Raw genomic sequence first — 15996 nt, 5'->3', positions numbered from 1 at the left:
CAATCTCGCATCGTTCACCATTTATAGTTTGTTTTTATCATGTGTATAATAAAAGCTGCACCAGGACATTACCGACACCCCTTATATTTTCTGAATACCACCAAGAAAAGTTCAAGTGATAAAAATGTATATATCCAACTATCGTAACATATTGTTCTGCGGAGGTATCAAAGTGAGCACGTGCGGAGTAGTTGGGATGGTTTCCGCTTCATCGTAATAACATTGTTAAGCAGGTCTTTATTATACTGTAAGGTTCTGGCTTTGTCGTGTGGTGTTTTAGGGCTAAGGTGCCACTCCTTCCGAGTGCTGTGTTTATTGGAGTACAGATCCTGAATCATGCAGGAGGGTTTAGACCTTAGGGTCTTTGTACCAGTTGCCTCCAATGCTTGCAAACAAATAATAAGGTTTAAATAAAAGAACACAGAGTCGCGCATCGCTCGTTTTCTCTGAAAGAAGTTAAGTATGACCTAAATAGTGTTTATCAAATGTGTCAATGACACGTGAAAAGGCTTCAGTCTCAAGATGTCCAACACACCCAGCCATATATTGTTTTATGGTCTGTTGGAGAGTCTCCACGTTAGCACGTAAACATAGTTAGAATTTCTGAAGGTATTAAATAACATGCGATATTTATTAAATATAGTTTAGAACCACGAAAAATACTTTAGTGGATCTTGTGTGTCTCATTAATAAAACTACGTAGTTTAGAACCACGAAAAATACTTTAGTGGATCGTGTCTCATTAATAAAACTACGTAGTTTAGAACCACGAAAAATACTTTAGTGGATCTTGTGTGTCTCATTAATAAAACTACGTAGTTTAGAACCACGAAAAATACTTTAGTGGATCTTGTGTGTCTCATTAATAAAACTACGTAGTTTAGAACCACGAAAAATACTTTAGTGGATCTTGTGTGTCTCATCAATAAAACTACATATCTCTCAAGAATCTATGAGATAAGGAAATATTTATATCGAAAAAGTTGGGGACCTTTCTCAGGGGACAAGGGACTCGGTTTCGAATTCCGAAAAGACACATTTATACTTCTGATAATCTTCTCAGAACGTCAGTTTTATACTTCTGATAATCTGCTCAGAACTTCAATTTTGATACTTCTGATAATCTGCTCAGAACGTCAGTTTCATACTTCTGATAATCTGCTCAGAACGTTAGTTTTGATACATCTGATAATCTGCTCAGAACGTTAGTTTTGATACATCTGATAATCTGCTCAGAACGTCAGTTTCATACTTCTGATAATCTGCTCAGAACGTCAGTTTCATACTTCTGATAATCTGCTCAGAACTTCAATTTTGATACTTCTGATAATCTGCTCAGAACGTCAGTTTCATACTTTTGATAATCTGCTCAGAACGTCAGTTTTCAATGAAATTCGATGAACTTATGAGTGAAAGTAAAGAAGAATACGTTACAATACGTCAACTGTACAACACCTGCCGTATCTAGTGCCGTTGGGGACATTCGCTCAATACCAAGGTTCGTCATGCCGGCCTGGATACGACAGACATACTAGTGGTCTGGGTGCTACTTGTTAAGTAAAAAAACTGTTATTATTAATGGATTTATTTACAAACCAGATTTTCATGGTAAGGATTAATAACACAATATCATTTGTTTATTTTTCTAACGTTAACATGACTGTTATCCAGGAGAACAGGAGAACCACATCCTAGGTTAAAGGTAAACAAGTTTCCGGGTACTTCAATTATAACGCTCCAAATCCGACATCGATACCCGAGTTAGGCAGACCAAAGGTAGCCCTTGTGTAGCTTTAGGCTTAACAACAAACAAACAAAAAAAAATACTGCCAAGTTACTTCAAACTAAATTAGCCAAAATGTAACATTAAATAAGTGGAAGAAGGCCGAAGAAGGGCTAATAATTCACGTCATTAACTAATGAAAGTTTTAAAGTACACGTTTAGAGTCTGTTCACCTACCTCTACTTGGAGGGAAGAGTAACCCTGAACCCAGTTTCCGTAAGTGAATATATGACGACAGTTTCATTAATGTATACTCTTATCTGTTTTGTTCTTTCTCTGCTTAGATTAAGACACGTGAAGGAAATGATAATTATCTTTTCAATTTAATTTATATATCCTTTTTAGTAAATGTAGAGGGAGAACTTTATACAGAAATCTACCTAAAAAATTATCAAGCTTTTTAAATTGCGCTTATTTTAGTGTGTGTGAAACGTTAGAAACCATTACTACTACAGGGTTAAAACAAGCTTGTTTGTTAACTGTACATAATACGTGACATTACTACTACTACAGGGTTAAAACATGCTTGTTTGTTAACTGTGCATAATACAGAACATTACTACTACAGGGTTAAAACAAGCTGGTTTGTTAACTGTACAAAATACGTGACATTACTACTACTACAGGGTTAAAACAAGCTGGTTTGTGAACTGTACATAATACAGAACATTAATACTACAGGGTTAAAACAATCTTGTTTGTTAACTGTACATAATACAAGATACTACTACTACAGGGTTAAAACAAGCTGGTTTGTTAACTGTACATTATACAGAACATTACTACTACTACAGGGTTAAAACAAGCTGGTTTGTTAACTGTGCATAATACAGAACATTACTACTACAGGGTTAAAACAAGCTTGTTTGTTAACTGTGCATAATACAGAACATTACTACTACAGGGTTAAAACAAGCTGGTTTGTTAACTGTACATAATACGTGACATTACTACTACAGGGTTAAAACAAGCTGGTTTGTTAACTGTACAAAATACGTGACATTACTACTACTACAGGGTTAAAACAAGTTGGTTTGTGAACTGTACATTATACAGAACATTACTACTACAGGGTTAAAACAAGCTTGTTTGTTAACTGTGCATAATACAGAACATTACTACTACAGGGTTAAAACAAGCTGGTTTGTTAACTGTACAAAATACGTGACATTACTACTACTACAGGGTTAAAACAAGTTGGTTTGTGAACTGTACATTATACAGAACATTACTACTACAGGGTTAAAACAATCCTGTATTATGTACAGTTAACAAACAAGACACTACTACTACAGGGTTAAAACAAGCTGGTTTGTTAACTGTACATAATACAGGATATTACTACTACAGGGTTAAAACAAGCTTGTTTGTTAACTGTACATAATACAGGAACATTACTAGTACAGGGTTAAAACAAGCTTGTTTGTTAAGTGTACTTAACACAGATCATTTCCAACACACGAGGTTCAGCATGTTATAGTTTACGATTACGAGAACTCGAAAGACTTAGTGAGAAAGGAGGCGTAGTTGGATAATGGACGGTTTCCTCATTACTAGTGTTGCTTTAATCTTATGCCACATTCTTATTGGTTGTTGCAATCTGATCAAGTAAAAGGAAAAGTCCCCCCATCTGATATAATGAATAGTTTCATCCCAGTGACACGTCTGTAACGGATTACAATAAACTGGTCAGTGATAACAAGATTCGTCTGGGACTTCCAAGATGAACTTGATAAAAAATAACGTTTTATGCATGTTGCTTAATGATTAATGTTGTCGTAAACTTGATAACAAGATTAAACGAATGTGTTCTTATTCAGTAAATCTTGTGTTATTTGAATGTATTAAATAACATTAAAATCTCCAGCGAACATCTTACAACTGTGCTTTTTAATTAGATATGAATTTGAATGTATTCTAAACAAGTGTTGTGACGAGTTTGTTTGTTTGTTTTGAATTTCGCGCAAAGCTACACGAGGGCTATCTGCGCTAGCCGTCCCTAATTTAGCAGTGTAAGACTAGAGGGAAGGCAGCTAGTCATCACCATTCACCGCCTATTCTTGAGCTACTCTTTTACCAACGAATAGTGAGATTGACCGTCACATTATAACGCCTCCACGGCTGAAAGGGCGAACATGTTTGGTGGGATGGGGATTCGAACCCACGACCCGCAATTTACGAATCGAGCGCCCTAATCACCTGGCCTTGCCGGGCCTGTTGTGACGAGAACAATATTAAAACATAATAATACCGGATAAAATCAGTTAAATTATTTCTGGTTACCTAAAAAGGAACAGTCACTATTCCAGGTTTTTTATCGATGATTTATTAATATTCAAGTACGTTCAATATGAAAAGTTTCACCTGATAAGAATTAGTGGTATTATTCTACATATTAATTGGTAATATATATATATATATATATTTATTTATTATTTAGGTCGTACTCCACCAGCAGATAATTTGACTGTAATGATATATCCAATTTTTCAACAATGGCACAATGTCAGACAATATCACCGTAATGGTATATCCACTTTTTCAACAATGGCATAATATCACCGTAATGGTATATCCACTTTTTCAACAATGGCATAATATCAGACTACGTTACCGTAATGGTATATCCAATTTTTCAACAATGGCACAAAGGGCTGGCGTACGTGATAAAAAAAAACTTGCAGTTTTGGGATTAGAAGACACAGTTAGTGACAGTTTTATTGTTCAATCTCTGAGATCAGTGGTTAGTTTCTAACGAAAAAGCTACTGGATCCCTTTTGGGGGTGGATGTATGAATTGCGAGTCTTGGAAGGTAACACTTTACAGGTTATTGGGGCTACTATGTGGGATGGAGGCTACACGAGAGCTCAGTGGAAAACGTCAAGGCCTGATATGGCCCACTTGATTAACAACCTGCGAGTCGCAGGATTGAATCTCAACATGCTCTCCCTTTCAGCCGTTATAATGTACCGGTTAAGTCCAGTATTTCTTGGTAAAAGAGTAGCCCAAGAGTTGGCGGTGGATGGTGTTGACTAGCTGCCTTCCTTCTAGTCTACCACTGGTAAATTAAGAACCGCTAGTGCAAATAGCTCTCGAGTAGCTTTTCGCGAAATTCAAGAAATCAAACAAAAACAACAAGGCAACATCTGTGAAATATCAATTCGTAATGCAATCAAAGCAGTTTTAAAATTAATTACATAGTTTCTGCCTCTCGGTAATATAATCATCAAAAATACAAAACAGTTTCCGGATTTCAGTTCCAAAGACATCCGGCAGAGATTAAGCGCTAAGATCACCTTCACTTACAAGGTTTGCGTCCTTTGTTGTTGTTTTTTCATATTTTAAGCTTGAGTTGGTTAGTTGGAGTTCTCATTATTCCGCGTGTAAGCCACGTTCAAAACGTCACTGTCTTAAGTGTACCTTCACAGATTCATTCAGTTTTTAAAACAGAAAAGCGGGACTTGTTTTTGTACATAGTGATCCTTTTTTGTTTTCACACGGTTCATTTCTCACCTGTTTGTTTGTTTGTTGGATTTTACGCAAAGCTATTCGAGGGTTACCGATGCTAGCCGTCCCTAATTTGAAGTGGTAGACCACAGGAAAACCGATAATCAACGCCACCTATCGCCATCTCTAGCGCTACTCTTTACCAACGAATATTTTAGTTAACCTTCACATTATAACGCCCCTTTGCGTGAAAGGACGAACGTGTTCAGCGACAGATTTCAATCCCACGGCCAAAAAATCATGAGTCGAACTTGATAACAAAAAAAAAGTGATGGATCTGGTATTCGGTGTGATCCGGCAAATTTAACTCCTGCGTGAAATTTTGGGGTTAACATTTTGTAAGTTGGGGAATTATATTTCTCAAAAAGATGTTGATAAAAAAATACAGCAGATGGGATAATTTAACTGTGTCGGATCTTAACCTGTTTCTCTTTCACAGGGTTGTTTTTATTCTGTAACAAAATGTCAAAGCCCCGGGCAGGAATCTACTAAAAATAACTACCCGATACACGTGCAAGGACTGCCCTAAATTTTTAGATTTTATTAATGATATCACCAAAGTGTGCCAACGTTTAGATATATATATATACGTTCGTTCACTGGAACCGAACTGGTACGAATTGACCCTAATTTAGTTAAAATAATGGTTATATTTATAACCTTGTACCACGGGTTAACTTCAAATCCTTTTATCGTTCGTTTACTGAAACCGAACTGGTACAAATTGACCCTAATTTAATGGTTATATTCATAACCTTGTACCACGGGTTAACTTCAAATCCTTTTATCGAAAAATACTCGTTCGATCAGCCGTGTTGGCGTTATAATGTAAAGGTCAATCCCACTTTTCGTTGGTAAGAGATTAGTTCAAGAGTTGGCAGTGGGTGGTGTTGACTAGCTGCTTTCCCTCTAGTCTATCACTGCTAAATTAGGGACGGCTAATGCGGGTAGCCCTGGAGTAGCTTTTGTGGAAACTTCAAAAATTAACAAACAAAACTGAACTCAGGTAACGTAAACAAAAACTCATCACTAACAACAATAATACAAGTTATTAACATTTATTAATGAAACAATGCCCTATGTCTCAGCGGTGAATTTCGGGGCTTAAAACGTTAAAATTCAAATTTCAATCCCTGCGGTTAGTACAACACGTATTCACCTTTGTATAGAATGACAAGTGTTAAACAATATTCCCCTGGTGGTGTCCGCCACGCTACTACTGGGTGATTGGAGGTTTTGGACATGTACTGAAAGACGGAACTGAAGGTTAAGAACGTACGTAAGGGCTATGTAGGGGGACTGAAGGTTAAGAACGTACGTAAGGGCTATGTAGGGGGACTGAAGGTTAAGAACGTACGTAAGGGCTATGTAGGGGGACTGAAGGTTAAGAACGTACGTAAGGGCTATGTAGGGGGACTGAAGGACAAGAACGTACGTAAGGGCTATGTAGGGGGACTGAAGGTTAAGAACGTACGTAAGGGCTATGTAGGGGGACTGAAGGTTAAGAACGTACGTAAGGGCTATGTAGGGGGGACTGAAGGATAAGAACGTACGTAAGGGCTATATAGGGAACGTAAAACCAATGTCCCCATTCATAAATACACATAAAGCTAAGCCTTTGAAAGGTTATCCTTTCACATGTGGAGGGTATTCTGTTCAGTAAAGCGATAAGATGATGAATTATATTTTTAGTTAATAACAAACATAAATAACGACAGTCTGTAGGAACCCCTGTCCACTATCTTTGTTAATAAATAAACATTATAAAATAATCATTTCCTACATGTTATCTAGAAAACATGGATGATTCGCCAAGCCCGCAATTGTTTTATTTTACGCAGGGGTGGGGTGTACACGCGGCCTGTTCGACCTTGCACGTGAGATGCAAATTCAAGGTCCTGGCCGTGCTTTGTTGTCGAAGTAAAGGTTACTGCCACTAAAGGGTGTCTATTTTGTACAAAGAAACACCTTTAAAAAAAGATAAAGAGGGCTAAAACCACCCCGTTGTGTTTATTAGGCGTGCCAACAAGATCTTAGAAGGGGTGGAGATTATGTCTAAATATGTGGTTAATTATCTTTAGGTAAACTAAAGTTGTCTGATGATATCAGCCTTATAACGCATAAACGTCTTCTATTGATTCTGGAAGTATTTATTGGAAATTTCAAAAATGTATAATTTCATTAGGATTATTACATAACTGGATAAGATAATGTGTTCTGTAACACAAATAACAAAAACACAGCATGACAAAATTTGAAATTATACGCACAAAGAATTGGGTAAGATCTCTGTATGGAGAAAAAAAAAACGAGGTCAACGTTTTGAGCCATCAGCCAACACGGGGTCTCGGTGTAGGTCGTTTGATCGAAACGTTTGCCTCATTTTTTTTTATATTTATTTTACAAGGATTTTAACCAATTTTTTGTTGTTGTTGATATTTTTAATACTTATAAGATATCTGTTTTGATGGATATATTTTTACGATGATGATAGTGTTGTGACGATTTGTAATTTTGAGCGGGTTAAAACTAATAATGCAAAGTTCAGGCCAATTAATGATAACGAAAGCGTTTTATTTCTCTTACTACAAGTCCTATAAGTTAGCTTAACTAATGTTCACTCATAGGCCTAAGTTCACAGCAGACGCTAACACAACGATTTCAGTTATTTGCTCATTGTCTCGCTTTTACGCTTCTCGTAGTTCTAGTGTTTTGTTGAAACACAAAACTGAACTAACTTAACTGACTGACAATAACAGACAAACTGACAAACAAACTCAATAATTAACCGTCTACTGTAATATATTCACAAATCAAGTAATAATAATCTAGTTTAACGTAACTCGCTATTTTATAGTGTTGAAATCGTTTCCTAAGTTTTCAAGAAGGCTCTAGTCATTAAGCCACGTCCATCACGTGACGTGAAAACCCACTCTTTGTAAACAGTAATACAAACGTATAAATAACAAACAAAAGGCGACCTACAACAGTAAGCTCAGTGTCAAATACAAGTCTATTGGATACTTGTATTTGACACTGAGCTTACTGTTGTAGGTCGTAGTGTTCGTAGTGTATCCAATAGACTTGTATTTGACACTGAGCTTACTGTTGTAGGTCGTAGTGTATCCAATAGACTTGTATTTGACATTAAGAATACTGTTGTAGGTCGTAGTGTATCCAATAGACTTGTATTTGACACTGAGCTTACTGTTGTAGGTCGCAGTGTATCCAATAGATTTGTATTTTACATTAAGCTTACTGTTGTAGGTCGTGGTGCATCCAGTAGACTTGTATTTGACATTAAGAATACTGTTGTAGGTCGTAGTGTATCCAATAGACTTGTATTTGACATTAAGCTTACTGTTGTAGGTCGTGGTGCATCCAGTAGACTTGTATTTGACACTGAGCTTACTGTTGTAGGTCGTAGTGTATCCAATATGAAGACAAGTCGTGGTTCATGGAAAAATCGGAGGTACTTCAAATTCTGTGATTTACTTCAATGAGGTAATTGAAGCAATAGAATATGAGACAACTATATACTGTTAGGGTAAACAATTACGTTTCAAATCACATGACTGATTACAATAAAACGATTTGCATGAACTAAATTAATAGCGGCGAATAACATTATTTTGGCCCCATCACTGAGCTTACTGTTGCAGGTCGTAGTGTATCCAGTAGACTTGTATTTGACATTAAGAATACTGTTGTAGATCGTAGTGTATCCAATAGACTTGTATTTGACACTAAGCTTACTGTTGTAGGCATGCACCACATTCCAGGATCGGTTTCAGATAGTCTCCACATTGGTATCTGTATTCGTCTGCAAGGTGAAGCATGAATTATCTGTAAAAATAATATTCCTCCATGTGTTATTGGTTTACTGTCCTGGCACCACTGCACCCAACTGCCATCCGGCATGTAAACCAGACTTGGGAAGACTGTTCCCACTGTGTAGTCGAGTCTGCAAGTATTTGATTCACTTTCAGAACAGGCACGACACGATTTCGGCGATTCCAAATCGACAGTTTGCGACCCCCTCCTTGTGTCGCGGATGAAACTACTTTCCGTTTCCAATCTGTTCCACATTCTGCTAACGGTACTTTCCAACAATTGTAGCCAGTTAGTAACAGCCTGCTGCGGCTGTCGGCTTACGTTCGTCTGAGAGAAACATCCAAATATCGTTTTTTGGCGATGAGGGATAACTGTTCCCAAGTCTGGTTTACATGCCAGATGGCAGTTGGCGATGAGGGATCAACAAAGAATGATGGTAGGTGATATATGATAGTAGATGCATCCTAAAACCCTACAATCCAGTAACCCTGTATCAAACACATGCTGCTTCAATTGGCCATGTTTTCAGCCTGATACATGAAAATGCTTAATCTCATCATGCTAAATTGACCAACACGTCTCTGGAAGAAGGATAAACTGGCAGAATCGAGTGTTCTTGTTACTCACAAGACTTGAATTCAGTCTAACCCCTTCAAGAGACCAGAGCCACTAAATATCTTATTTCAATGGAGTGATCGAACCTCAGGCTGTTACATTACTGAAGTCAACTGTTACAAACTGTAAAGACGTAAAGCCACTTCTAGAAAAGCCCCCCCCCCTCCCAGAGTAAGCCAATATGGTCAACCGTTTGCATTTCAGATCACATGGCGAATTATCAGATACACAATTTGCATAAAATTAAACCGAGGGAGGTGATTGGTGGTATTTGACAACAATTGTTTGTTGGTGTAATATTATATGTTTGTTGGTGTAATATTATATGTTTGTTGGCGTAATATTATTTATTATAATTATCATTTGTTTTTTAGCACCACACATTTTGAAAAACAAAAATATTTGTTTGAATGGGTTTGTTATAATACTGATTTCGTGACTGGTTTTATATCAAAGGCATTCTTTTTATTTTCTCATAGCTCTTTGTGTGGCAATGTACCGGTTGATAATAACTCGGTTATTTTCAGTAATACGGTTGGTTGTACAAGGGGTTTGAAATGCTCTTCACAGTATTTCTTTCTTTGTCAACGGGGAAGACTGATTTCGTACAGATACTCTAGTGGTGTGAGTAACAGGGCAGGATTTAGACTTTTTGAGGCCCCCTACAACACCGTTAAACTATGTCTTTGATTTTAATTTCGATTGTGATATCTCTCTCTCAGAAGGGGAATGGCCGGGTGTAGCTTAGTGGTTTAATCACGCCGGACTGTGAACCTTAGGTCCATGGTTCGCGGTCATTGTAGCAAAAATGCGTTCCGAGCTTTGGTGACATAGATGCGTTATAAGAGAGACAGTCAAATTCCCATATTCCATTTGAGTGGCCCAAAAGTTGGCGGCAGGTGGTTTTTGGCTACCTGCCTTCGTTTAATCTCAGTTCAAAGTTAGTGACGACTAGCACAGATAGCCCTTATGTAGTTTTCCACGAATAACCGTCACAAACTAAAAAAAAAGAAAAGAAAGCAAGCTCTTCGGGCAACATAAAGGTAGTCAAAGAAAAAGCCCCGATCGAGGCAGTTCTATAGGTCAAGTCCATAACATATAGACCTATGTACTTGTTGCTCCTTCTACCTAGACTAGCCTTGCCCTAGGGGCGTTATCTTTAAATGAATATTAATCAGAGGCCGTGGCAAGAATGTTTTAATGACAGGTTCAAGGCCTCTAGAACAAGATGTCGACTTGGGAAAGATGTCAGGGACGGGTTTTTATGTCAGTGTATACGTATCAAAACGTATCTGGTCACGGTTTTCAGGTAAGTGTAAAATAGAGCTACTATAGTAATATTTCATTTCGGAATGAAAGAAATATGACACAGTTCTTATCTCTCTCATTACCGATCTTTAAACTTTGAACTATTACACCAAACTGATTATTTAATATCACCTGAACCCCGACTACAGTATATCGACTGAGTTGTAATAAAAGTAACAGGTATAAGTGAATCACAACATATTCTATAGATATGTAAGTCTGATTTTATTTAGATAAAGACAATTGCTGAATTTCTAGGTAATTAATATAGTTATCTGAATAAACAATTAAGAACAGGTTCGGGCGTGGTCTGGTGGTTAGCACGCCGGCATGTGAATCTGAGTGCTTATGGTTCAAGCCCCGTTGCCACAATATCATCCTCGCACTTTGAGTACGTAGGTGCGTTATAAGAGTGACAATCAAATCCCATTGTTCTAATCCGAGAGTTCGTTATTCGAGTCTCGTTGCACAAAATGATGCTCGCACGTTGAGAGGGCGTAGGTGCGTTATAAGAGTGACAATCAAATCCCATTATTGTATTAGCGTAACCCAAAAATTTGCGGTGGGTGCTGTTGCTTGCTTTCTAGTATATCAGTTAAAAGTTAGAGACGACTAACGGAGATAGCTCTTGTGTAGGTTTGCGGGAATATCTGAAAACAAATTACCGTTTGTTTCTCGGACACTGCTATTGAATTAAAATTTCATATTTACTAAAGAAATAAGCGAGAACGATTTTAAGTATTCGACAAACCAAGTCACCATTTAGGGTTAAGGATTGGCTAGTCAACAAACCAAGTCACCATTTAGGGTTAAGGATTGGCTAGTCAACAAACCAAGTCACCATTTAGGGTTAAGGATTGGCTAGTCAACAAACCAAGTCACCATTTAGGGTTAAAGATTGGCTAGTCAACAAACCAAGTCACCATTTAGGGTTAAGGATTGGCTAGACAACAAACCGTTACACTTGAATAATTCTATTTTGTTCACAGTTATGTCTATCACAGGTTTACTGGATCCACCTTATCAAAATATATATAATTCTCTAGGGAACCGGTAAGCCTCTTTTTTTATTTCTTTTCTCTATATTAAATGTTGCCGTCGTATTTTGTTGTTGAATCGGGATTAAAAAATCGTTCACGTTTGATAATAATTTCCATATTTTTCTTACGTAGAGTGAGTAAAGAGCACCGGACCCCATGGGACAGCAATAATTTAGCCCTTAAAGATTTTCGAATATTTTTGTTACTGAGCTGTTGTTATTCCCCATCAATATTACCTGAATTTCCACTGTTAGATTACTTTTAAGCCAAGTGATGGCGCTGTGGCTTGGCTTTGCTAATCTGTGTACTGTGTGCGCTCTCTGTAGATCAAATATTACTTACACGGCTACGAACTTAATACACCTACAAACTGTATAAACTGAAACACACGTATAATATTTATTAATAAGTACGTAACAAAAGTCATTTCCTTACCTTTATGCATTTTCATTGGTCAACAACAATCTGTTGCTAGACGTTTGTATCATGTGTTGTTTTTCAGCATGTCTATTTTTGCTTGTATCTCAAGTGCTAATAGCCAGCAAGTATCAATATTAACCAATAACCGTATTCATCTTAAAAAATGATTTAAAAAAATGTTATACTACTTATTTCTAATACCCTCGGTAGAATTAAGTGATTCCTTCATAATATTCACCCTCCACTGCGCATGCGTAAAAAAGTGGTGATAGACACGGCCTTATTTTTTACTTGGGTGACATTATATCACGGTACCCAGGATCACTGAAGTAAATTTGGTGCCGGTGACCCCGAGGATGTCACAGGGTCGTGTTGGTCTGTGGATCATACAAAGTGCAGCGTGTTATGTTGGAATCGTGTAAAGAAAGGAAACGTGTGCAGGTAGCGTGTAAAAAATCAATTACTTACAATTATTTATTTGTGTATATAAAAGCACATTAAGCTAGGACTTCTTGTATATATATAAGACACAATGATTTGTCAACATGATGAAATATTTTATTACATGCTACATGTTTCGATAAAACTTTGGAAAATATCACCTGAAATATGATGGAACCGTAACAACATCACGCATGTAAAAACTTTTAAATTATTGGCTTTACCAATAATACATTCATTCATTTCTACTCGAGGGGGAGAATAAAATATCTGAGTTAACCAATAATGTACTTATTAATTTTTAACACGTTAATAATTAACATTCCTCTTTTTTTCTTTCTTTCTTTTTTGTTTTAACTGCGCGTACTTCAACCTAGGCTAAGCCTTACGAGTCCTAACAAACGTCCTTCAAAGCCTTGTAAGAATTTCGAAAACAGTAGCTACAAGTATGCGTCGAAGCGCGAATTTTACGGTCACAGTAGCCTAGAGTGAGAACAGCAGGGTGAAATTAGCTGATTATTCTGTTCCGCCTCAGTTGTTGCACGTGGTTTACTGTGTGTAAAAGTGATATTTCGAAGCTCCTACCTTCGTTTTTTTTAACTAGAAAACTTTGTAAATCCGTTTCGGTAGCGTCCTATTGCTTTATACTTTACTCTTAAATAGTTATTCCCGCAGGATAATGCACGTCATAATCTGTTTCTTTTTCTGGTAATTACAGGCTTCCCGTTTCTACGTCCCGGCAGGAAACATTCAACTCCTCTTAAGTATGCCGTGTCAGTAGAGCCCACCAACACATTAGCCCAAGACGTCTTTCAAAACTCGTCAAGGCCAACTTATTTGAGAACAGCGTTTTCCCAGATATCCCTGGATCACTGTCCTGCACAATGGACACGGACGGTGCTGAACTCTGACCCCGGCAGGAAGATAGCCAGTGCAAGTATTAACAGCGAGCGTGAGTCAGAACGCAGGGTGGGACTAGATAGCTCCGCACATGCGCTAATGAACACAGTGTTGAGCGATGAGAGTAGAGCAGAGACAAACAAAGGTGTCATGTACCGTAGTGTTTCGACATCAGCCTTACTAGACGTCGAATCGAAGCTTGTTCAGCTAGATGACGGTGATGAGTTTGGATCTACAGAATGCTTGTCAAATTCCCTGGGAACCAGAAGTTCTTATTTTCCAACCAAAACTGTCAGCTGCGATGATTTAGTTGACCAACTCAACCCACTAGATGGCACTGCTAATCAACTGACTAAGGCGAAATCACAGTTGGGAACAGTGTTTGAAGAAGACGTTTATCTCGAAAGATTATCGCGACAAACCGAAGAATTTGAAACTTGCCAACAAAATAATGAGCTGTCTGTAGCCGAGGATACTGCTAGCTTAGCAAGCTCAGTGCAGCACCGATCAGACGAATCAGGATACGAAAGTGATGGCACGAAGAACGGAAATGACGACTCTTCAACTTCCGAGGAAAAACGACATATTTTTTTAAATATTGACACAGAATTGTCACTCATGCCTACAAGTAGTTCACTGGATATGTTCACCGAGTCCTCTAAAGAAAACTGTACGTCTTCAGCTCGTAGGACCTCTGACGGCAGTCTTCAAGGGTTTGGCGCAATTCTTCAGAAACTTAAAACTCAAAGCTCTGGTCCTTTGATCGTTAAGAGAACTGCGTCCAATGCGAGTCAAAGTAAATATCACAGCTCCAGTGATAGTCGGACGCTGTCCAAGTCTTATGGAGACACCAAGAGTTTAAGGCTACGAACACCAGCCATTTTGTCTCAGTTGGTTCTAAAAAGTAAAGAAAACACCAGCGCCGAGAAAGCTGGAAGTTCTGCGGGTGTTTTAACAAAATACACGGGAACAAACACAAAAAACGATACTTCTCGTCTTGAACAGTTTAAAGCTTGGACGTTGGATCGTAAGTTGCTGAGAAACAAATGGAAAAAAAACCATCACTCGGACAACTTCCAAAAGCTCCAAAGCCTCTCTCCCAAACGATCTAGTTTATTCGAATCTACCTTATTCCTGGACCCAGTCCGAGAAGCTAGTGCTACCACAATCTCGCCAAATACATCTCAAAATTCTTCAGAATTAACAAGGACTGAAAATGAAGTGGATGATAAAAACAAAACGCGTTTGTGTGGTGATCTTAACTATCAATTAAGACTGAAAAAGGCTGGCCACAAGATAGCTTCAACCTCTAATGACAGTAGAAGACAATGGATACAATCACAACTTTGTACCCAGCCAAAATCAGGGGATTTAATAGTGTCTAAAGGATCGCTATTGAATTGGGGGAAGGATCTCGTAAAAGAACCCACTTCTTCAGAAATCACGAACTCCGGTCTTTATAAGACTGATAATCAATCTAGTGTTACAGTACTTCTGGGACCCGAACATCCTAACAACCAGGATTACAACTACGTTAAGGTCCCAGAAAATCTCACCAATGAGAAGGTTTTTAGTGTTACTTTAGAAAAAGACAATCAGGGAGAGCTTGGAATCTACATTAGTGGAAGACAGGAAGGCGGGAGAAGTGTTGTAGGATACGTGATAGCAGCACTAGAAGGAAGTGGACCAGCGGACAGGTAAAAAACAGAAATAAGTTCAAGAACTGTGACTTAGTTTTATTATAAGAGTATGTTGTTAGATATCCCTATAAATATGCAATATTTCCGTCATGTTGATGATTTTATATCAATGTTTAATTTTCTGATTACTTCTATAGTCTTACTTTAGCTTTTAGTGAAATACGCCCAGTTACCTTTTAATTAAATTGTATTTATTTATCATTCTCTCAGTTACCTTTTAATTGAATTGTATTTATTTATCATTCTCTCAGTTACCTTTTAATTGAATTGTATTTATTTATCATTCTAACAATTACCTTTTAATTGAATTGTATTTATTTATCATTCTCTCAGTTACCTTTTAATTAAATTGTATTTATTTATCATTCTCTCAGTTACCTTTTAATTGAATTGTATTTATTTATCATTCTCTCAGTTACCTTTTAATTAAATTGTATTTATTTATCAT

General features: G+C 37.5%; 1 protein-coding gene across 1 annotated transcript in view; it reads left to right on the top strand.

Moving 5' to 3' along the window:
• The window catches only part of LOC111089723, a 31260-nt gene that overhangs the window by 9528 nt on the left and 5736 nt on the right, over positions 1-15996 (top strand). Inside the window, exon 4 of the mRNA XM_022402710.1 lies at positions 13667-15545. Coding sequence (XP_022258418.1) covers positions 13667-15545 — 1879 coding nt within the window. The remainder of the gene's footprint in view (positions 1-13666; positions 15546-15996) is intronic.

The sequence above is a fragment of the Limulus polyphemus genome, unplaced genomic scaffold, assembly GCF_000517525.1.
Source record: "Limulus polyphemus unplaced genomic scaffold, Limulus_polyphemus-2.1.2 Scaffold7179, whole genome shotgun sequence".
Classification (NCBI taxonomy): domain Eukaryota; kingdom Metazoa; phylum Arthropoda; class Merostomata; order Xiphosura; family Limulidae; genus Limulus; species Limulus polyphemus.
The sequence above is the reverse complement of the archived record's forward strand: the minus strand, read 5'-3'. Positions and strand labels throughout refer to the sequence as shown.